The following is a 21,597-nucleotide window of genomic DNA, read 5'->3' on the forward strand; positions in this document are numbered from 1 at the left end:
TATGTATTTGTTTTTGTATATGTACGCATATGTTTTTGTATATGTGTGTGTGTATATATATATATATATATATATATATAGTATGTTTTTGTATGTGTGTTTATATATATGTATGTTTTTGTGTGTGTGTGTGTATATATATATGTATATATATATATCAGTTGTTGAACCTTGCACTCCCATACTCGCAGTGTTGTATCTATAATGGGTGCAGTGTGCAGGGCACACGGGCCCACGGGTCCAGGGGGGCCCCGCACCGCACACACTGCACCCATATTTTTTTTAAACTTTCCTGCCCGATGTCCCGCGTCGGGTGTTACTGCTGCTCAGAACACCAGAAAAATGGCCGCTGCGGCCATTTACCGGAGTTCTACGCATGCGCAGTAGACTCCGGGCACTAGAGTGTGCCCGGAGTCTACTGCGCATGCGCAGAACGCTGGAAAATAGTTTCCGCGGCCATTTTCCGGCGTTCTGAGCATGCGTAGTAGACTCTGGGCACACTCTAGTGCCCGGAGACGACTAATGCTCCAGTGGCTAGCCAGCCGCGTCAGTTGGCTGCCAGCCACCAGGGAGAGAGGAGGGGACCCCGCACGAGGACTGCACATGGGCCCCCTCCTCTCTTAAAACGCCCCTGCATGCTCGTAAATAGAATTTGCACCAGTGTCCTCCTTAATTGCCAATTTTGCAAAAGGTTATGCCAATAAATGCGACCCTGATGGTGATTATGGACCACACAGGACATCCAGTTGCTTTCAATACATCAGAACTCTTTACTTAAGCTGAGTACACACTGATAGATATATCCCCCGTTCCACTGAACAGGCTATATATCCATAGTGCATCACCGTGTGTGTACAGCAGATATGTCTGTGAACTACATGGTTCACAGACATATCCGATCTGCTGTGCAGCTGTCAAGACCGGGTCATCGGGCAGACGATTGGCAAGTGTGTATACACTTACAAATCGACAGATAGGTCGCGGGTCGGCCCAGCGGGTCGGTCCAGCGTCGACCTAGTGTGTACCTGGCTTTAGGTTCTTTCATGATTAAAGAACCATAGTAAAGAATTCTGAAACATTGACTGCGATTGTGGATCACACAAGACCTCCAAGATGCTTTCAGAGTGTCGCCTTCACTGGTATTGGATACGGTCATTATACCGACAGTCGGGATTCCGGCACTTACAATGCCAGCGCTGGAATCCTGACACCTGTCAGAATCCTGGTCCTGGCATCCTGACCGCCGGCATTCCGACTGTAAGTACTGGGGTTAGGGTTAAGCATTAGGGGGAGGGTTGGACACTAGAGAGGGTTAAATTTAGGGGTGCAGAGAGGAGAGGTTAGGATTAGGCACTATGGGGGAGGTTAATATTAGGCAGCAGGGAGGGAGGGTTAGGATACTGACCGGCAAGTGTTGTTATCCTAACCCTGGCGGGATGCCGACGTCAGGTGTTTTTGACCGGCGGGATCCCGAGCGCTGGAAACCTGTACCCAACCCATTGATAAATATATTAGTGTTTATATACAGTGTGTGTGTGTGTATATATCTATCTATATATATATATATATATATATATATATCTCTGTGTGTATGCATATAGGGAGCTGCTGCATCTATGAGGGGTGTTTATGATCAATCATAACCTTCAGAGGTGCTGCAGGCCGCAGATGGTAGCTGTGTTTGCCCTTTCACAAAAGAAACAAAACTTTTTTGTTATAGCTCCACTATAAATTTGTTAAAGGTAGGCGCAAGTTATGCCCCCATGGACATAGCTATGCCCCCTGTGTAGACCACACCCACACACTAGGCATGGCCCCACATCACTGGTCACACTGCCACAGAAGTTATCACACTCCCCTGCAGCGCCACACAATAGGCCATTCATAAATTTCAGCTCCAGGCCCCTGGCACTGTACTCAATACAAATCGCATATACAGAATTTATCAGAAAAACAGAAACGTATCATAGAAATCAAAAACTGAGATCACACCGGTAACATGACCCAAAAATACATAACTTAGAAAATATCTAGATAAGTAAAAAAAAACAAATCTGCAAAAGCGCAGATACTTCACATAGAGATTAACTAATTAATGAAAACATCGAAAATAAACCATCCCAATTTGGTAATAACATCTCAAAAAGGGTTAGCAAAAATTGGCAAAGCTCCAACCAGGAAGGGTGGAGAGACAAACTTAAGGTGGATTGCGAGGAGATGTAGATGTAGAAGGCACTGTTGACCAAATGCGTTTTGGGGCCTTTGGAGGCGTGGGAGAACCAGAGGACTGCTTGTGAGCCTGATTCATTTGAGATGTCGTAGCAGTCCCAGCGCCAGGGGGAGACAGATTAAGCTTCGTAAATAAACGGATAACATCTTCTTTGGATTTAGCTGACAGTTGTCTCCCGTTCGATGAAACAATCAGAGAGAAAGGAAAGCCCCTTCTATACTTAATATGATTGTCCCGAAGAACCTGGGTATAGTCCCGGAAGTCAAAGCGTCTTTTAAGGGTCATAGGAGAGAGATCTTGGAAGACCATTAGATGATGTGAGTCGAAGACACAATTGTCTCGTTCCCGTGCTGCGACCAGCAACCTCTCCTTCGTCTTGAAGTAGTGGCAGCGTAGCACCACATCCCGTGGAGGAGCAGACGGAGCCGGTTTTGCCCGCAATGTGCGGTGCGCGCTATCTAGAAGAAACTGCTCCACTGGAGTGGCAGGCAACAGGTGTTGAAAGAAGCGAATGAGAAAATCTTCCAACTGGGACGGTTCAATGGATTCGGGAATGTTCTTGATCCGCAAATTGTTCCGTCGGGCTCTGTTCTCAATATCTTCCTGCTGGTCTTGAAGCAAATGAATATCATCCTGCATAGCGGACAAAGAGTGCTCCACCTCTTGTTGGAATTGGATCACTTCATCCATTTTATGTTGCATCTCGTCAGTGCGGGTTCCAAGCTCTGAAACCTCGGCTTTAAGACCAGAGACCGCTTTTTGAATCTCAGAATGGAACGCATTTTTAAGTGATTTCATCTCGGAGAGAATGGAGGCAATTTTATCCCTCATAGAGCCAGCTGGAGGGTCCGACTCGTCTTCCTGTTCTGAGATATGAGCAGAAACAGAAAAAGCCATAGACTTTTGAGATGGAGTCTGCATTTTATTTATGAAAGTAGTAAGATCAGCAGGGGGAGCCGACTTGCGAGGTTTAGGCATAATGAAAAGTCTGCAGGGTTAGGATTAGGTCATGAAGCAGTGTGAAATAGCCAGATTCAATAATATGGCATCTTTAGATAGAGTAACTGTACACTCAGATTCAGAGCAGGATTCTTATAATCAGAGAGACTACATTTACAGAGATGGTTGTGAGGAGTAGGAGAAGCCTGGATGAAATTGTAGCCCAGATAAAGGGAGTCCTCTAGTTCATATGTAGATACTGTGCCTCATGAATTCACTGGGTAGTAACAGCCACACTCAGCCACAATATATAATATAAATGAGGGTGATATTAGGCAAAGTGTCTTCAGTCAGAGACAAATGGCAAGCAGGGACACTGCCTTCCCTCTCCCCCACAAGCTGCCAACAGTCTCAATCAATATTTCACCTCCATAGTCAGGATACAGCAACAAGGAGGGAGAATCACAAGGATAATCCCAGCCAAGGGAAAGAGCACCCAGTACCTGAGTCAGGGAGGAGGTATGGGCTCAGGATATCCTCTTATTCATCCCTGGGTCTCCTGAAGAAGGCAAGATGGCGGACAGGCGGGAGCTGACTCACCCCGTGAGTACGATTCCTCTGTCTGGTCGGGCTGCAGGAGAACATCTCCCTGGCTCAGCTGCAAGACCAGAGGGTGAGAGCAGCCATCAGCGATGCGCAGAGGAAGGAGGTGAGATCCGGCAGCCGCCTGAAGTATCGGAAGTGCGGCGGTGCGGCAGCCGGGCTGTTCAAATTGAGGCCGCGGCTTCACTGAGTCACAGGCCTCTGGCCGCAAATGGAGCCGCCGAAGGTGCCGGTGGACAGCGGAAGAGGACCAGCCGGCCGGGGACACACCAGGCAGTGTCCTGTACAGAGCCGGCCCTAGCCAAATTAGTGCTCTAGGCAAGATTTTGGGTGGTGCCCCCCCCCCCCATGGAATTCTGAAAAAGCGTGTGGCCAGAAGGGGTGTGGTCTCACTGTGCTGTGGCCTCTTCCCCCATTGTACTGCGCCCCAGCAAACCTCACCCAGCACAGCACCCGTGCTAACCATGTCATCCAGGTACCCCGTCCCTGCAAACCGCCACTGCCCGCTCACTGTTTGCTGCTGCCAGGCCCGATCTGAGCTGTCAGCTGAGCTCCGATCATGGACGCTGCAAAATGCGAGCACTCGCTCTGAATGAGGGCGGCCGCTTCTATGGTCAGACCCGGCCTCCTGGCCGCTCGCTAGACTGTGGGTGACCACCCACAGCTTTAGCGAGCGGCCAGGTTGATCGTCGCGATGGTCAACGTTTCGGTGCAACATTTCGGGAACCCCCCTGCAGCCTTCAGACAGTCCCCCAAAGGTAATCTGTGTAAAAAAAAATAAAAAATTAAGGACACCCCAAAACTTGACTTTGAAAAAAGGGGCGAAAAAAAAAAAGTTGGGGTACAAACTTAAAAAATAGCTAACTTGACTCTGGGGGGTCCCCAAGTATGCGCCAGGTGTTTTTTTGATTGCAGGTGTTTGCGGCAGGTGGGTTTTTCACGATTTTTTAAAGTCACTTTAGCAACTTTAAAATATGCTGAACTCCATTTTCAAGTACCCCAAATTTGATGGGCATAATTGTTTTGCCCTAAAAAAAACTTCTAAATGCTCTTCTGCATCACCTTATTCCAAGCCGCGGCTATTAGAAACCCCGACTTCCTTCAGGAGTTAAAAATGGGGGTACCCTTTGTCCTCCCCTATGTCTACACTTCTTTAGGGGGTCCCTAGAATATTTCCCAAAAATTCCCGTTTTGTTTAACCTGTAAAAAAGAAAAGTAAAAATTTACAAAAAAAATGACATAAGGTCCCCCCCCAAAAGCCAAACCAGTTCCCACGTGGGCTGACTCGCCCATGTGGGAACTGTCAGTTGCCGGAGCCAATCAGCGGGCGCACTACAGTCAGCGCGGCCGCTGATTGGCTGACGGGACATGCAAGCTCCGTGCAGTCCCATCAGCTGGCATTCGGGAGGCATGTGTATGTGTGGCAACACACATACACATCCTGTGTCCGTGTGGTCAATAAGAGTTTTTTGTTTTGCCAAGTCCTGGGGATGCTACAGAGACCAGCGCAAGGATATAGGTGAGTATGATTTTTTTCTTTGCAGAGCCATGTTTTAAGGATATTCTACTGGAGAAGGGGACAGATACTTCTGGTATAGGTAAGTATGTGTGAATGGGTAGGTGTCTGAAATAAGGTTATACTAATGACGGTGTGTGTGTTTTGTCTTTTTTTATCTATTTATTTTACAGTGAAGTTACTAGTGCCGCATGTCTGATAGCACTTGTAGTTCCGCAAGTGCAAAATGGCAGGCATGCTGACACTTGTAGTTCTACTGTAAAGTACAATAGTCTTACATTATTTGGCCCCCCCATTACCCCCATACCCACCGCTCCAGGGGTATGGGGAAGAGCCCCGGGCTTCAGCGTAAGCCTGGGGTGCTCGGGAGGGGGGGGGACCCTTCTTTGGGGGGTCCCCGACTCCCCCAAGATCACCGGCTTGTGCTTACCGATTTGGGGTGCTAATGCTTTGGACCTGGAGCACCGGTGATTGGGTCTCCGGGCTGTGGCATTACACCGCGGTCGGTTGGGTCTGGTGCTGGTCTTAAATATAGGGGGTACCCCACGTCTTTTTTGCCCCCTATATTTAAAACCAGCACTAGTCCCTGCAGCCTGGTGTTGGTTTCTAAAATACAGTGGAACCCTACACATTTTGTTCCCCGTATTTTTAAAAACCACCACTGGCTGGCAAGCCTGGGGCTGGTTTGACTTTTGGAGGGGGGCCCTATGTCATTTTTTTTTTAAACTCTTATCCTGTTTTCTTACACAACGAGAATTTTAGGGAAAAAATCCTGAAAACCCCCTAAAGATGTTTAGACGTAGGGGTTCACTATGGGTACCCCCATTTTTATCTCCTAAAGAAAATCGGGATTTGTAATAGCCGCCGGCAAGTGCATTTTTGCTGAATTTATAAAAAATTACTCTAGGGACTTAAAAATATGCTAGTACCCATTTTCATGTACCCCAAATTTGATGGGACCACTCAAAAAACTGAAAAAAACACCTAACTGCTCTTCTGCATCACTTCTTCAAAGTCGGGAAAAAAACACCTGCCGCGGCTATTTAAAAACCCCGACTTTCTTCTGCAGGCAAAAACGGGGGTACCCATAGTGATCCCCGAGGTCTGGACATCTTTAGGGGGATCCTACAATTTATTCCCGAAAATTCCAGTTTTTTTTCGCCGATATATATATATATATATATATATATATATAGTGGACTATAAAACTATATACAGAATAGAATTTAGCAGTTTTTTGGGACAAATATAAGTATTCCCAGCAAATTTGGGGTACATGAAAATGGGTGTAAGCATGGTTAAAATTCGCTAGTGCGTTTTGAAAAAACTTAAAAAACGCACCTTCAGCATACACCTGCAATAAAAAAAACAGCTTGGGCATACTTGGGGGACATCCTGAAGTCTATTTCGCTAGTTTTTAAGTTTGTCCCCCAACTTTGTTTTTTTCGCCCCCAAGTACTTTTTTTGGGTGATCTAAAGTACTTTTAAAAGTTTTTTTTGACCCAGTTTACCTTTGGGGGCTGTCCCAACGCTGCAGGGGTGTTCCCGCAACTTCGCACCCCAAAACTCCACTTTTTTCCGTCTCCTGTCAGAGGCTAATCTTGTCCCCTGGTTACAAGGCGCAGACTATTCGCACCGGCGGAAACTCTTTGCAATTGAATACGGGAAAAGTTCTCGCCTAGCAAAAGACGTCACCAGGGAGAACTTTCGCCGAATACGGCCCTAAAGGCAAGAGTTACTACAAGTCCCAGAGCAATAATCAAGGCCTTTTGGAACTTCTACTGTCTCCCAGCCCTCAAACAGACTCAGGCCCGTATTCAATTTGAGAGGACCCGCGATACTTTTTCGCCTCCCCGGACTTTCCGCCTACTCCGCCTGTTTTGCAGGCGGAAAAGTATTGCGCGCGTGCCCGCGTATCACCATATTCAATTTGAAAAACGGGACCTGGCGAAACTTGAACAGGCAGAAAATACTGTCAGATTTGGGGAAATCAGCCTGACACCCCCCAAATGATGCTCTGACATGGGGGATCCCTATGGTACCCCCGATTTGGCTTGCTGAAGGTATTTTGTGTTTTTAAACGGGCTCAATAGCTGCTAAATGGCGTTTTTGTATAAGTGGTGAAGAATAGTATTTAGGTGGGGGGTTTTTGTTGAAAATAACTTATCCCAGCAAATTTGGGGTACATGAAAATGGGGGTCAGCATATTTAAAAGTTGCTAAAGTAAAGTTGAAAAAATCATGAAAAATCCACCTGCTGCAAGCCCCTGCCATGAAAAAAACACTTGGGGCATACTTGGGGACCCCCCTAGAGTCTAGTTCGCTAGTTTTTAACTTTGTACCCCAACTTTTTTTTTACGCCATCAAATTCAAAGAGGGGTATTCAATATGAAACATTAACTTCACTGTCGAAGTTAACGTTTCATATCGGAGTTTTTTTCTGCGTTAAGTCTGGTGCGCGCTCCCGCTTATCCCCGTATTCAATATAAAATTAACGAAAACGGGAAACTCCGAAGTTGGATTTGCGTAAAGTTAAGAATTTTTCCTTAAAATAATTGTAAGACCCCCCTAAAGTTGTAAAAACATGGGGGAACACTATGGGTACCCCCGTTTTAGCCTTTAATTGAAAGTCGGGGATTTAAATAGCTGCAGCAGGTGTTTTTTTCCCGACATTGAAGAAGTGATGCAGAAGAGCACTTAGGTTATTTTTTTCGTTTTTTTAAGTGGTCCCATCAAATTTGGGGTACATGAAAATGGGTACTAGCATATTTTGATGTCCCTAAAGTAAGTTTTTAAAAATTCTGCATTTGTGCACCTGCCGCTATAATTCTATTCTTCAAAACACCTGCCGCATACTTGCAGAATAGCCCTGAACCTATTTCCCTATTGTTTAACAATTTTTCCCCATTTTATTTTTTTTCACCCCAATTTTTAAGTTACTTTTTTGGGGTGTCCCTATTTTTTTTTTTTACTTTTTTTGACACAGTTCTTTTTTAAATGTCATTCTCAGGGGTGCAGGCTATTTTTTTTAAGCCTGCACTCCTAAACCCCAATTCTGCACTTTTTTTCAACACCTATTCAATGGTGAAAACTTATCACCGTTTTTTATCAAAGACTTGTCAAAACTGCGATAAGTCTTTGAAATTGAATAGGGAGTAAAAGTAAAACCTGCGATAATGACGTCATAATTGCGTTATTAACACAAGAACGATGTTATCGCACCCATATTGAATACCCCTGAAAGTGGTTTTTTTTGGGGTGTCCTTAAGTGTTTTTTTTTTTTAATTTTGACGCAGTTTACCTTTGGGGGACATCTGAAGGCTGCACGGGGGTTCCCGCAACGTTGCACCCCAAAACCCCAATTCTGCACTTTTTTCCGCCTGCTATTCATAGGCAAAACTTTTCTATTACATTGCATTGAAGCGGAAAGTCTTTCAAATTGAATACGTAGTAAAATCAAAACAGGCGAAAATTACGTCATCGGCGAAAAGTTTCCGCCAAAAACACGCAAAAACGACTTTTCGCTCCAAATTCAATACGGCCCTCAGTGTGGCCCCCAGCTGCTGTGCTGATGCAACTACAATCCTTAGCATGCCTTGACAGTTACAACACATGGTGCAGTGCCAAGTATATACTCTCTGAATGTCTATGGTTTACAATCGCCATGGTAACAGAGCAGCTGGCCGACCAACCATCGAGTCCGGAAGCAGAAAGCGATGTGGGTAGAGCGGCAGGAGTCACTGAAGTTCCGGGGTCTTGGAGGACACACGTGGGTTGCTGCTGCTGTTGCTACCTCCAGTCTGCTCTCCTGCCAGTGCCTGGGCCCCGTGCCGGTAACATGGGGAAAAAGAAGCCTACGGCAGCGGCCGGCGGGCGGCTCAGCAAAGTCCGTAGCGAGGTTCGCGACAACCCGTTCGAGGTGAAGGTGAACAAGCAAAAGTTCAATGTGCTGGGCAGGAAGGTGAAGCACAATGTGGGGCTGCCGGGGGTGTCCCGCTCCAAGTCGCTGAAGAAGGTGAATGAATGTTGTTATATCCACGTGTGTTATACTCTATCCAGCCTGTGGCTCCTCCTACTGCTGCTGTGGGATTACAAGTATCAGCAAGTCCTGCCAGCTGTCTGTTTAGCAAGGGTCACTGTGAGGACCTCAGAAGCCGTAAAATGGTTCTTGCTTGGCCCTAGTAAATCAGATCCCAGGGAGCAGCACATAAGATGGGTCCTAGATGGTCAAAGCCCAGGTGGTAACATATGAGATGGGTCCTAGATTGTCAGAGCCCAGGGGGCAGCACATGAGATGGGTCCTAGATGATCAGAGCCCAGGGGGCAGAACATGAAATGGGTCCTAGATGGTCAGAGCCCAGGGGGTAGCACATGAGACGGATCCTAGATGGTCAGAGCCCAGGGGGTAGCACATGAGATGGGTCAGAGATGGTCAGAGCCCAGGGGCTAGCACATGAGATGGGTCAGAGATGGTCAGAGCCCAGGGGCTAGCACATGAGATGGGTCAGAGATGGTCAGAGCCCAGGGGCTAGCACATGAGATGGGTCCTAGATGGTCAGAGCCCAGGGGCTAGCACATGAGAATTGTCCTAGAGGACCTAGATTGTCAGTGCCCAGGCAGCATTTGATATGGGTTCTAGCTGGTAAGATCCCAGGGGGGGTAGTACATGAGGTTTGTTCTAGCTGGTCAGAGCTGGGGCTGTACATGAGATGGGTTCTAGGCTAGCTGGTCAGGACCGAGGGGACTGCAAATGAGATGGGTCCTTGCTGGTCAGAGCCCAGGCAGCACATGAGACGCGTCCAAGCTGGCCAGATCCCAGGCAGCACATAAGATGATAGGAATAGGTGTTTGCTGCAAATTAGAAGCTGTATTACATTTATTAACATTTGTTTATATAGCGCTAACCTATTTCATTGTACTTTACAATTTTTAAGCACAGTAATAAAATAATACTGTTTGTTATCAGACTGACAGTGAGGTAAGAGGCTCCTGCTTGCAAACTAATAGGAATGTGTTCCTAAGTAATTCATGAATTCCTAGTGAACACCCAGGCCCTGGATTAACTAGGACTGACATGCTATATTTGCTGTTATACTTTGATGCTGTCATTCTTCCGTGTCTTCTTTGGAAGCTATTAAATTTACCATGGTTTATGCGATCTGTACGGAGTTATTTGTGAATAGTTACTGGTCTGCTTGCGATTTACTTGGAAACTGTAGTTTTAAATGACGTTAGGGATTTGGACAGTTCCAGCCGCTGACCCTAGCAACCTTAAAGCTCTGATTTTTATCTTCCAGCGGAGAGCAGGCAGCTTTGCCCTTGCAGTAGTTGGGAGATGGCATTTGTGTGTAAAACAGATAAAATACCCGGCACTGATTAAGCAGGAGAATTGAGTAATAATACAGCAGTATATGAAAAGGTATTTGTCAACCTCACTAAACAGAAATTAAACAAAAGGGTACTGCACTCTAATACCTATGCTGGGACATTAGTACATCACACATCAGGATATAAAAGAGAATATTTTATTCAATGTAGAGCTGAAAATCAGCACAATACACACATAAAAATGTATGATGAAACAGGTGTACAATATATATCTCTAATTCACATAGAAGGATATATAATATGGAATATATCCAGCACATAAAAAGGGAGTTGATCAGACTCTCAATACATGGATATAAAAATAGAAATATAATGAAAAAGAACAAAGTCTTGAAATAAACTTGTATCCAAGTGACTGCTACACTTTATTGTAACGATAGTAGTACCCCCGGAGATCCTTTCAAAGAAATTGTATACAACAGTTCTCCTGTATATATTTGTGTAGATGGAAACAATGACCCGACAAGGTAGCAATAGTAGGTAATGATGCTATCTGCGGTGGACCACAATATAATGCTCAATCCCTTTTGTCACAACTGCTGTAGGTGAAGTCCCGTATAACAAATCAGCAAGCGGGGTCGTTTCAGGGAATAGTCACTGGCTCCCCGTGGTAAGCGCTGTACCTTAGGAATTGCCGGGACACTGCAGGGAGAAAGCGGCTTGATGTGGTGATCCCCCACATCAAGCTGCCGTTTCAGAGTCGTAGCGGCGTGGATGGTATGATGGAGAAGTCTGCAGAGATGACCATGTGTGCCGGCACTGTAGTCTATAGATGGCGTTTGTGTGGTCTACTGTGCTGGGCCTACTTAGCACTTGCATCGTTAACAGCTGGAAGTACAGGTTGAGTCTCCCATATCCAAAATGCTTGGGACCAGGGAATAATTGCATACCATAATGAAATATCTTGGGAATGGGACCCAAATATACACACAGAATGCATTAAAGTGTTATATACACCTTATACACACAGCCTGCAGGTAATTTTATACAATATTTTCAATAATTTTGTAGCTCAAAGTTTGTGTACAGAAATTAAATTCATTTATGTTTCATATACACCTTATACACACAGCCTGAAGGTAATTTTATACAATATTTGTAATAATTTGTGCCTTAGACAAAGTTTGTGTACATTGACCCATCAAAAGGTTTCATTATCTGAGTCATGCCGAAAAAATTCTGCATTTTGGAATATGCCGTATTTCGGAATATTTGGATATGGGAGACTCAACCTGTAATGTGAGGCTGACTTTTGTCAGTGGAGGACTGTACCAATAGGAGTGAAACTTACAATATTTTACCTTCTCCCAATATGTAGAGTATTTACCAAAATGTTGAGTATATATTGTGGCATAGACATCAGCAAGATGAGTATTCTTAATTATTTGCAATGCTCGGGGTCTGAGAATTAATTTGTTTAAGGCTGGTTTAGTAATAGAAGATGTAGCAACAAACAAAAGAGAAAATGTTCCTAAGCGCTATATAGTTTTTGTTGTTTTTATATATTGGTTATTTTATTTTCAAAAACAAACATTCTATGAACAAAACAAACCCAATAAACAGAATGCAATACAGTGAAGATAAACAAGACTGTCACTTAAGGGGCCCATACATCTGCGACTGATTGCCGCTATTCCCTGAATTCCCGACGCATGGCTCTGGGAAATCAAAAATGTTGTGTTTCCCTGGTTTGCCGATCCCAACCAAAAAATGATCGAGATTGGCGAGTCAGGGAATTTTTAACATGCAGAATTTTCCAGATTCCAAGACTGATCGCCGATCAGCGTTGGGGGATCGGGGAATTGTGGCGCTGATGTATGGCCTGCATAAGATTCATGAGAAAATCAGGGCAGAAATATAACAGATATTCAAATATATAGATAAAGAAATCATGCACCTCACTTAGTGATACATGACCTGATATCCTTATTAAAGGTTTTAACTCTTCATATTGAAGACCTTGTAAAAAAAAATTACACGTTGAGTTGTTATTGCATCTCTGCGTTGCAGCTGTGCGATACGAATGTTGCGACTGCAAACTGGCGCTAGTCTGTTATTTCCCATCAATATGTTGTACATAGACTTAATGCTGTTTTTAATTTTCTATGTTTATCAGCGCAAGGATACTCTGCTTAAAGAGTACCAGCAAAGGGGAAAGACCAGTGTGTTCCAAGATAAAAGATTTGGAGAATATGACACGAAATTAACTCCAGAGGAGAAGATGATGAAGAGATTTGCTCTGGAGCGACAGGTACAGCTCGGTACAGAGTTTAGTGCTGGATATTTCGCCGATTTAATAGCTCAGTTTATTGATGGACTATATTATTTCGGTAAACTGACGGCTAATCCCCTTTTTCTGACTATTTACACTGTACAGAAGAGTGAATAACTTCAGCTTTACCTCCTCTTCAGAAGTTGCTCCCTGCCAGCTATCTCATTTCTCTGAAAGTCCATCCCACATCCATAGTTGATGGCCTTGTTTATGAAACTCATTACCGGTACCAGGGCTGCATAAAAATCGGATTTAGAAAAAAAAAAAAAAATGATTTCATTTAAATCAGATATTTTGGGGCATTAAATAGGATTTTTTTTTTTTAACTAAACGTTTTAAAATTTAAAACGTTTACTTTAAAAAAAATTTTTTATAAAAAATCCTATTTAAATAAAAAAAAAACCTTTTTGATTAAAAAAATCAATAAAAAAAATCGGATTTATATGCAACCCTGCCGGTAACAATAATAGACCATACAGCATGTTCTATTAACCTCTTATGCATTACAAAGGCAGTAAAGCCATTACATAAAAGGCAGTTACCCATGACTGACTATAGAGTAATATGCAAGATGAGTCACCCCTAGACCTTGCAATTACCTATAAGGAACACTGTTTATCTATGCACTCTGAGTGGATAGGGACATTAAATGCTAACATATTGCATTTAGCACAAACCATATTCATTCAAATGACGAATCCCCTTCACCCCACTGGATAGATGTCTCTTGCATGGCACTTTGGTCATTGTAATGAAAGCCTTTTGTACCACTGTAATCATTTATTTTCTTTGCCAGAGAAATGTTGATAAGAAAACTGTGTATAACTTGAATGAAGAGGAGGAATTGACTCACTACGGACAGTCCCTGTCTGCTCTGGAAAAGATGAATGACGCTGTGGACAGTGACAGTGATACAGAGGAACGTGGCGCTCTGTCAGGTGAGTGGTGACATTAGCGCAGGTCTGCCAAATCTGTATGTTGGATCTAAGCTTTGGGGCTCATTTAAAGTTAGGAGCAAATCCAGTTATTGGGCGCAAGGTGTCTTCTGAGCAAATCATTTTGTACTGCAGGGGAGGCGGATGGTAAAAGGCACAACTGGATTTAGAGTAGAGAGGGAGTGCAGCCTAGAACATAACGTAAGGTGCAGTGGAACAGTAAAGGCAAATATTTGCCCTGCATACAAAAGGCATTTGCACCTTTTACAGTGAAGTATTTTTGCCCATCTGCAGACTCTGTCCCGAGCAAATGTTTCACCTAATGCTAAATCAGTTATGTACAGCAGTGTTTCCAAACTCCAGTTCTCAGGGACTTCTAACTGCATGTTTTCCAGGTCTCCCCACAAGTGAAATAATTACCACCATCTGTGGATCTTTTAAAATGTCAGTCAGTAACTAATATATCTGTGCACCAGCTAGGAGTATGGAAAACGAGGTGCACACACCTGAATATATGATTCGGCCACCCATTCCAACGATTTAAGTGTTTTTCACAAGCAATATGTGCATACACCTACCGATCCAATGATTTGGTAAGTGTTCTTCACAAACGATATGAGCATACACTCTTAACAATCGGCCACCCAATACGTCTGGAAATAATGGTAACATTATTGTCACTGATTCCTACGGCCAGCATATGGGTCGGTTGGTCGCCCGTACACGCATGCAGATGTCAACGATATGTCTTGATATATCTGAGTTGATTCACAGATGTATTGGGTGTACACAGCGCCTATCATTCATCGGCTGTACGCACAATGTATCGTCCAGTGTGTACCCAGCACTAGGATTCCCCGAGGGCTGGAGTTGGGGAACTTTGGCGTACAATAATGGCTTTATAGATTGGTTAGAGTTACTTTTTAGCTTCCATTAAAGATGACTTTCCATCCTGAACACTATGCTAATTACTTACTTTCTGTGAGTTCTAATTTATGTATATTTTGGGGAAGCTGTGAGAAAGTGGTTAAAATGCTCTGTGACAAAGAAGTAAAGTGTACAAGGGCTTGTCTAGAAAAGTCATTGTATGTGATAGAGATTGAGAGACCTGAGTTGCTGACACGATCAGTAATGTCACTGCTGCATATTAGATCACATTAATGTGTTGTCAACCAATCGCCCTTCAGCTTTTTTATTGATACAATGCAGGTACAGGATGATTGCAGTTGTTTTGTTGCTATTAGTTTATGCTCACTCCCGTTCTGTCTGTAAATGTGTTATATAATTGTGATGCTGTTATAGCACCTCACGTGCTTTGTGTAAGGATTGTGTAGACTTTTCTACTGACCGGAAAATGAACAAATGGTAAGAAGTAACAAATGTTAATCTTACGGACTGTCTGGCGTTCCGCACATCTCTCATTATTTACTTCTTGGGGAAGTTTTTTTTTCCTTTTTTTTATTTTTTTTGTTACCTTTCTGGCAAAAATGGTTTAAAAACTGGGTGATTCAGCAAGGATCGCAATTGCAAAGCTGCATGCAGGCTATATGTTGTATGCATGCAGACAGCTTTGCAAATACGTCCTTGCTATTATGCAAACGCAGCAGGAGGTGTATGATACCCCCTGCCGCATTTGCGATCCCAGCACTGCGATGGAGTTCTCAGGCTGGGATCACCATCGCGACAATTGGTGGTTGATGGTCGCGATGGTGGTTGGCACCTGGCCGCTGGCCAGCTGAGTTGGCCTCAGCTTACTCAGGCTGGCTGGTTTGCGAGCCCAGGACCCTGCGTCGGTCGACGCAGTCCCCTGGCTTGACACTTCCGGAAAACGAGGCAGACACAACCTCGTTTCCAGGAACGGCGGCAGTACCACTCCTTAAATGTATCTGCCTGTCATTCAGGCAGAGGCATAAAATGATCTGCTCGTGACTACGCCGGACCCATTCTGCACACTCGCAGGCCCACAATCTTTAAAGGTTGCTGTGAACATATCAGACAGTTGTTTAGTTTGGTTTCCTTTGCAGCCGAGTTGACATCTGCACATTTCGGGGGTGGCGGGCTGCTCAGGAAGAAGGCTCCATCTGAACTGAAAGACGAGGAACCTGAAAAGCCAAAAACACGTAAAGAGCTGATCGAGGAGCTGATTGCAAAATCCAAGCTGGAGAAGGTTTGTAATGTTGTTGGGGTGATTTAAGGCTCTTTTAATTTGTCCAATGAAAGGTAATATGTGCACTAGGTTGGAGAAGAGTCCAATGGATGCTATGGGGCAGCTTTAGAGAAGTCAATCCGTGAACTCCATGCAAGATTGGCAGTACTGTAGTCTCTCCCATTTCCAGTGACAAATACTGGTGCCACCCATCGTTACTGGTCCGGCTGGTGGAGTGCAGGGGTCACTGGTCCCGTCTTCTAACTGTGTGTTTTATTCTTTTCATTCTGATAAAAGAGGGAACGGCAGAGTCAGAGAGAAAAGACGACGGAGCTAACGGAAAAACTGGACAGTGACTGGAAGGCGATACAGGAGCTGTTATCTCACAAGAGGCCTAAATGTGAGCGGAGGGTGGAGGTTGAGTTACCTAAGGTAAGAGGGGTCCTGTAACACGGGCGCTCAGCAGATTATTCAGTTGGTCGAGTGTTTGACTTATTACTTTTGGTTTATTAATTAGCGTTCTTTATTTCTCATCATTATATATTTGTTTCTGCTATTTTGGAACTGCAGGGTTTCATACTTCGACCCCACCATGTGTGCCTCGCTCTTAAGCCCCATACACACTGGACGCTGTGTTTTACGGAGCGATGTCGAATGCGGGGGTGCCGCATAGAGACTTGCCGATGTCGGCAACAACAGTGGGTGGGTGGGGGGGGCAGGGCATCGCTAACGATATCCCCGGATTGGACTGCATGTACAAACGACTGGGGATATCGTTAACGACCTGCGGAAGTGCGCATCGTTCATCGCTTAGTACATACACACTGGACGATTTGAACGATATATTGTTCCAGGGCTTGACAAAATTTTCTAAAATGTAGGAGACCACCGTCCCCCACCTCCTCACCCAAGTAAATTTGCGACATTGCTGTGCAGCTTCCCCCCGGGCAAACAACCCCCCCCCTCCATGCGGTCACATTACTGAGCAGCTAGGCCACCCCAATAGCCACACAACTAGGGGGCTACCCGCCGGCAAACCACTCCTACGCAGCCATGCCGCCCCCCTCTTGGTCACACCACTATCCCTCTGAAGCCGCTCCACATTCCCTGGCCACACATAGACTTTCTTACCAGAGAGCTCTATGCTGCTGGAGTTAGGATACAGCAGACAGCCGGGACGTACAGGAGGATAAGCACAGACTGGGACAGACAGCAGGAGTCACATCAGGCCCGGGACGGAGAGGAGAAGCCAGCGCAGGCCCGATATGGAGAGGAGGAGTCAGTGCAGGATGGGACGTACAGGAGAAGCCAGCGCAGGCCAGGACGGACAGACACATCAATCACTGCAGGCGACTCTCAGCACATGCATCCCTGTGCATAAAATGACCACTGCAATACTACACACACTAATCTGCACTGGGGCAGATGAGGGTCTGCTACCGCCCTCCCTGCAAAATCTGGTAGCCATTCAGCAAAATCTGGTCGCCATGGCGACCTGGCCCCCAGGATTTGGCAAGCCCTGTATTGTTCAAAGCTATCGTTCCAATTGATCGTCCAGTGTGTATGGGGCTTTGTAGCAGGAGAGTACTCTGCTATGACTGATTATCTTGGAGGATAATGAGACTTATACTGTTTATGCTTTGTCATAAACATAATATTCATGGTAACAGCTATCACCGCAATTATATGGCCCTGTGCACTGGAACCAATTATTATTAATGAAGGTAACTTTTTATTCAATTAGTTTTATAAAATAGTTTATAAACTTATTCAGTTTATAGTTAGCATTCTTCTTTTAGCATGCATTGATTCCCCAGTACGGTAATTAGGGATTAGTGCACAGCTCCCTCTAGTGGCGCATCATGAGTAGGGCTAAGAATTACATTGTTTGATTCCGAATCCTTAGCCGGCACAGCACTCCAGTCTAAACATACTAGTAGTGTCTCCATTTTATTGCGTAACTTCCTAATAAAGTTTCATAAATACAAAAACAAGTAAAAGATCCTAATGGGATCATATAAAGAAAGTGATATTCCACAGTGTGGAAACCTTCAGCAGCCTCTTTTTATAGCTCTGTGCCTTTGCTATATGATGTCTATATTGCTTTTCTCATCAGTTTCTTCTTGTTGACCAGCCTAATGACTATGACAAGATAGTCCGTGAGCTTGGCTTTGAGATGAAGGCTAATCCTTCAGACCGTATGAAATCTGAAGAGGAGATTGCTAAAGAGGAACAGGAGCGCCTGCAGAAGCAAGAGGTACAACCGCCGCCGTGTGCTGGTTCCTTACTATGATGAGAGCACGCAGGTGTGAGTGATGTATGCGGGGGGCACTTAGTATCCCTTACTGTGTTTAATCTTCATTTCCTGATCATCCAAGATGTAAATATTTTTGTGGCTATGCATAGGACACATTATAGCAATGTTCACAGTAGAACAGAGTATTTCAGGAAAGGATGTGTGGGGACAGTGACCTGCCCACTTGTGTAATAATGTTAGTGAGGGCAGGTGTGTGTGATGGAGGCAGCGGACCCACAGACTATAAAGAAGGAGCAGGGTCCCCCATTAGCGCAGAGGGCTGCAAACCTGATACAGAAAGAATAATGATGGCTGTAAGCACATTTCATACATCTCATTTCAGATTATTTTAAAAATACAATCTAAGATATACAACGACCGTAATATATTTGCCCTGCTATACGCTGTTCTGTTAGAAACGGGTCTGTAGACGCAATGAGTAGGAATCCATGTTTAGTGCCAGCTGCCTTTATCAGTGATATTATTACAGGCTGAGCGGCTCCGGCGCATGCGAGGGGAGGACAAGAGTAAGAAGAAGCCCAAACACATCTCTGCCGACGATTTGATGGACGGGTTCGTATTAGACAACGACGATCGTCTGATGCTGTCCTATAAGGTAACATACGTGTGTGTGTATAGTGCTATAGAAAGGTATGAAAAAAAATGTTGATTTGGTCACATGACAGTGGTAGAACGTTATTAATGACGAGACGAGGATAGTAAATAAGAATCTGCGTGTTTTTTTTATTTCAATTTCATTTTTTTTTTTGTTAACCTCATCAGAACCAGGGGTGGTTTTTCAGCTTGTTAATCTGACTAAGCAAACTATAAAAATATTTTTTGGGTTGTTGATATACAGGGGATTCTTTTATTCATTTTGAAAGAGCTGTTCAGTGTATGCCCCTTACCTAGAATACAAATTGACAAAGCAAATATGTTTCTCTCAGATTTCTCCCACTGTCACGTTACTGCAATCCCAAACTTAACCCTAAAGTATGTTTTATTATCCCAAATATAAAGCTAATGTTGTATAATCAAGGTGTTTTATATGGGCAGGAACAGCGGGTGGAGTATAGCTGTGTGTGTGTTATTTTTAACTTGGGAGACCTTGCGGGGTCATCAGGGACCGATATAGACCCCTCCCACCTTAGATATGAAATGCAGGCATGATCTTTGATAAGAGCAATAGAACCTTGCTTTGTCCTATACAATGTAGAGCATGTCTGGCTACCGGAAGTAAATCTCTAGTAATGTTGCTGACTTCTGGCTGGTGACCAATTACCCACAGCCTGGTTCCATCCCATTGTACAAATAACATCCCCTTTTATATTGCTGCTCCTATACATTGCAGCACCATGACCTGAGCTACACCCTGCAGCACATAACAGTCAGGAGGCGGTGGGGACGCACGATTGTGATGCAGTCTGACTTCTCTATAGTCCAGAATTTGAGGTTTTCTTTGTCCCCTCAAAGAACATATTTGAATTTTTTTTTTTCTTTAATTTAAATGTGTAAATACTTTATTTCTTCCATAAGGTAAAACAAATCAGTTATGTGCAAATTGTTTGGTCAGTTGAGGGCTTTCATCATATGCTTTCTATCAACGTCACCTGGAACACAATAATATGTGTAACCGTTGTGTAGGTGTCTTGCGCGCGTACAGTAAGTATGTTAGCCTGTGACCTCTTACACCTCAGTGTTACTGCTAATGATCCAGTACTCCCCCCTGACTGGAATCCAGCCTCTGAGAACATCCTCAATCCACCAAATCTTAAACAAATTATTTTAAATATTCAAACACTCTTTATATATGTACAGGACCGAAGTCTTGCGCGGCAGCGATGTTGGACGCAGTGGTACAATCTTCCTTTTTTTTTAATCTTATTATTCTGCACAAGCGCCTGCCTTGCGCTCTGCATGCATCCAGATTGTGTACATGCAGAGTCCCAGTACAGATTTGGATGCACGGTAGCAGAAATGTGAGTGGCGTTTCTGTACATTGACTTGGTGGTGACGTGGGGTTGGCTAAAAATAGACACATGTTGCGTCTTATGGTATTGCTGCAGGTGTGTCACTGGAAGTGGTTGCGTACAGAAACGCTGACATAGTCCGTACTCCGGCAGACGCAAGTTACGATGATGCGTCAAGCAGTACAGGGATGTAGCTAGGAGTGTGTGAGCGGTGCTGTAGCCCAGGAGGCAGGGCTCTGTGGGCGACACCGTTGCAGCCCCATGATCCCTGCATCTGGCTAGCTGTAGTGCCGTCAGGAGTGTCTTTGTCACTACAGACAGGCTCCCTGCAGTCCTGAGGATGCTCTGGGCAGTGCTGGTACTTCCCAGTGCTAGTGGCCCCGCCCCCCACAGCATGATGTCATGTGTTCAGGGGCGGGACTGGCACAGGGAGCACTGACGCCGTGTCACGGCACTGAAGCAGTATTTCAGCGTCTACAGATGTTGACAGTGGGCGTCTCAGTCCTTGCACATTCAGGCGCACAGCTATACACCAGGGAGGGGATTTGTAGCGGTATTTGCATAAAGTTGCAGATGTGATAACTGCAAAAGAGACACGGCTCAGAATCGGGCCCACAGTCTCCTCTTCTACAGTGTGTGCGTTTTGAAATCTATTACTAGTTACTCTAATTAAGCTCTCTGGCTAAGATGGAGATGAATGATACAAAATGTAAAATGTGTCTCGCACAACGTGGCAGTACAGCCCCTTGAACAGAACCGTTGATGCAGTGAATCTTGTTTACACCGACAGGACGGGAAAATGAACCTTCCAGAGTCGGAAGAGCATGGGGAAGCGAAGTCTGGGGGCGAGGAGGACTATGCTGGCAGTGAGGGCACTGATGCCGTGGATGATGATGATGACGATGATGATGATGACGACGACGACGATGCTGGAGAGGAGGAAGATGAGGGCAGTGACGAGGAAGGCTCAGAAGAAAGTAACGCTTCGGACAATTACTCTGACCTGGAATCTAATGCAGGGAGCGAGGAGGAGGAGGGGGATGATGAAGAGGTGCAAATAGAAACCAAAAAGAAAAAAAAACAGGCCAAACAAAAGGGAGCCAAGGTGGCTACCGCACAGCTCCCATTCACATTTGAAGGTGAGTTCCTAATAACTGTATGGGAGTTTGGATGGCTATGGATCCTATAGCTGTACCGCAGGGAAATGCATGTTCTACAACCCTCTCGTGTACCATTTTAGTGACCTACTTTTGGAGAACTTATCCCCAGTATAACGGTTTCTATTCACTTAGAAAGTGGACAA

At 44.7% G+C, this 21,597-nt stretch overlaps 1 protein-coding gene across 1 annotated transcript in view; it reads left to right on the forward strand.

Annotated features, from left to right (window-relative positions):
- Positions 1–9,005: 9,005 nt before the first annotated feature.
- Positions 9,006–21,597, forward strand: part of NOP14 (NOP14 nucleolar protein) — a 34,633-nt gene continuing 22,041 nt past the window's right edge. Inside the window, exons 1-8 of the mRNA XM_088454988.1 lie at positions 9,006–9,302; positions 12,792–12,926; positions 13,744–13,885; positions 15,907–16,049; positions 16,326–16,460; positions 18,163–18,285; positions 18,815–18,940; positions 21,085–21,433. Of these exons, the coding sequence (XP_088311114.1) occupies positions 9,126–9,302; positions 12,792–12,926; positions 13,744–13,885; positions 15,907–16,049; positions 16,326–16,460; positions 18,163–18,285; positions 18,815–18,940; positions 21,085–21,433 (1,330 nt within the window). The 5' untranslated portion in view covers positions 9,006–9,125. The remainder of the gene's footprint in view (positions 9,303–12,791; positions 12,927–13,743; positions 13,886–15,906; positions 16,050–16,325; positions 16,461–18,162; positions 18,286–18,814; positions 18,941–21,084; positions 21,434–21,597) is intronic.

The sequence above is a fragment of the Taudactylus pleione genome, unplaced genomic scaffold (assembly GCF_031769625.1).
Source record: "Taudactylus pleione unplaced genomic scaffold, aTauple2 ptg000638l, whole genome shotgun sequence".
Lineage (NCBI taxonomy): Eukaryota > Metazoa > Chordata > Amphibia > Anura > Myobatrachidae > Taudactylus > Taudactylus pleione.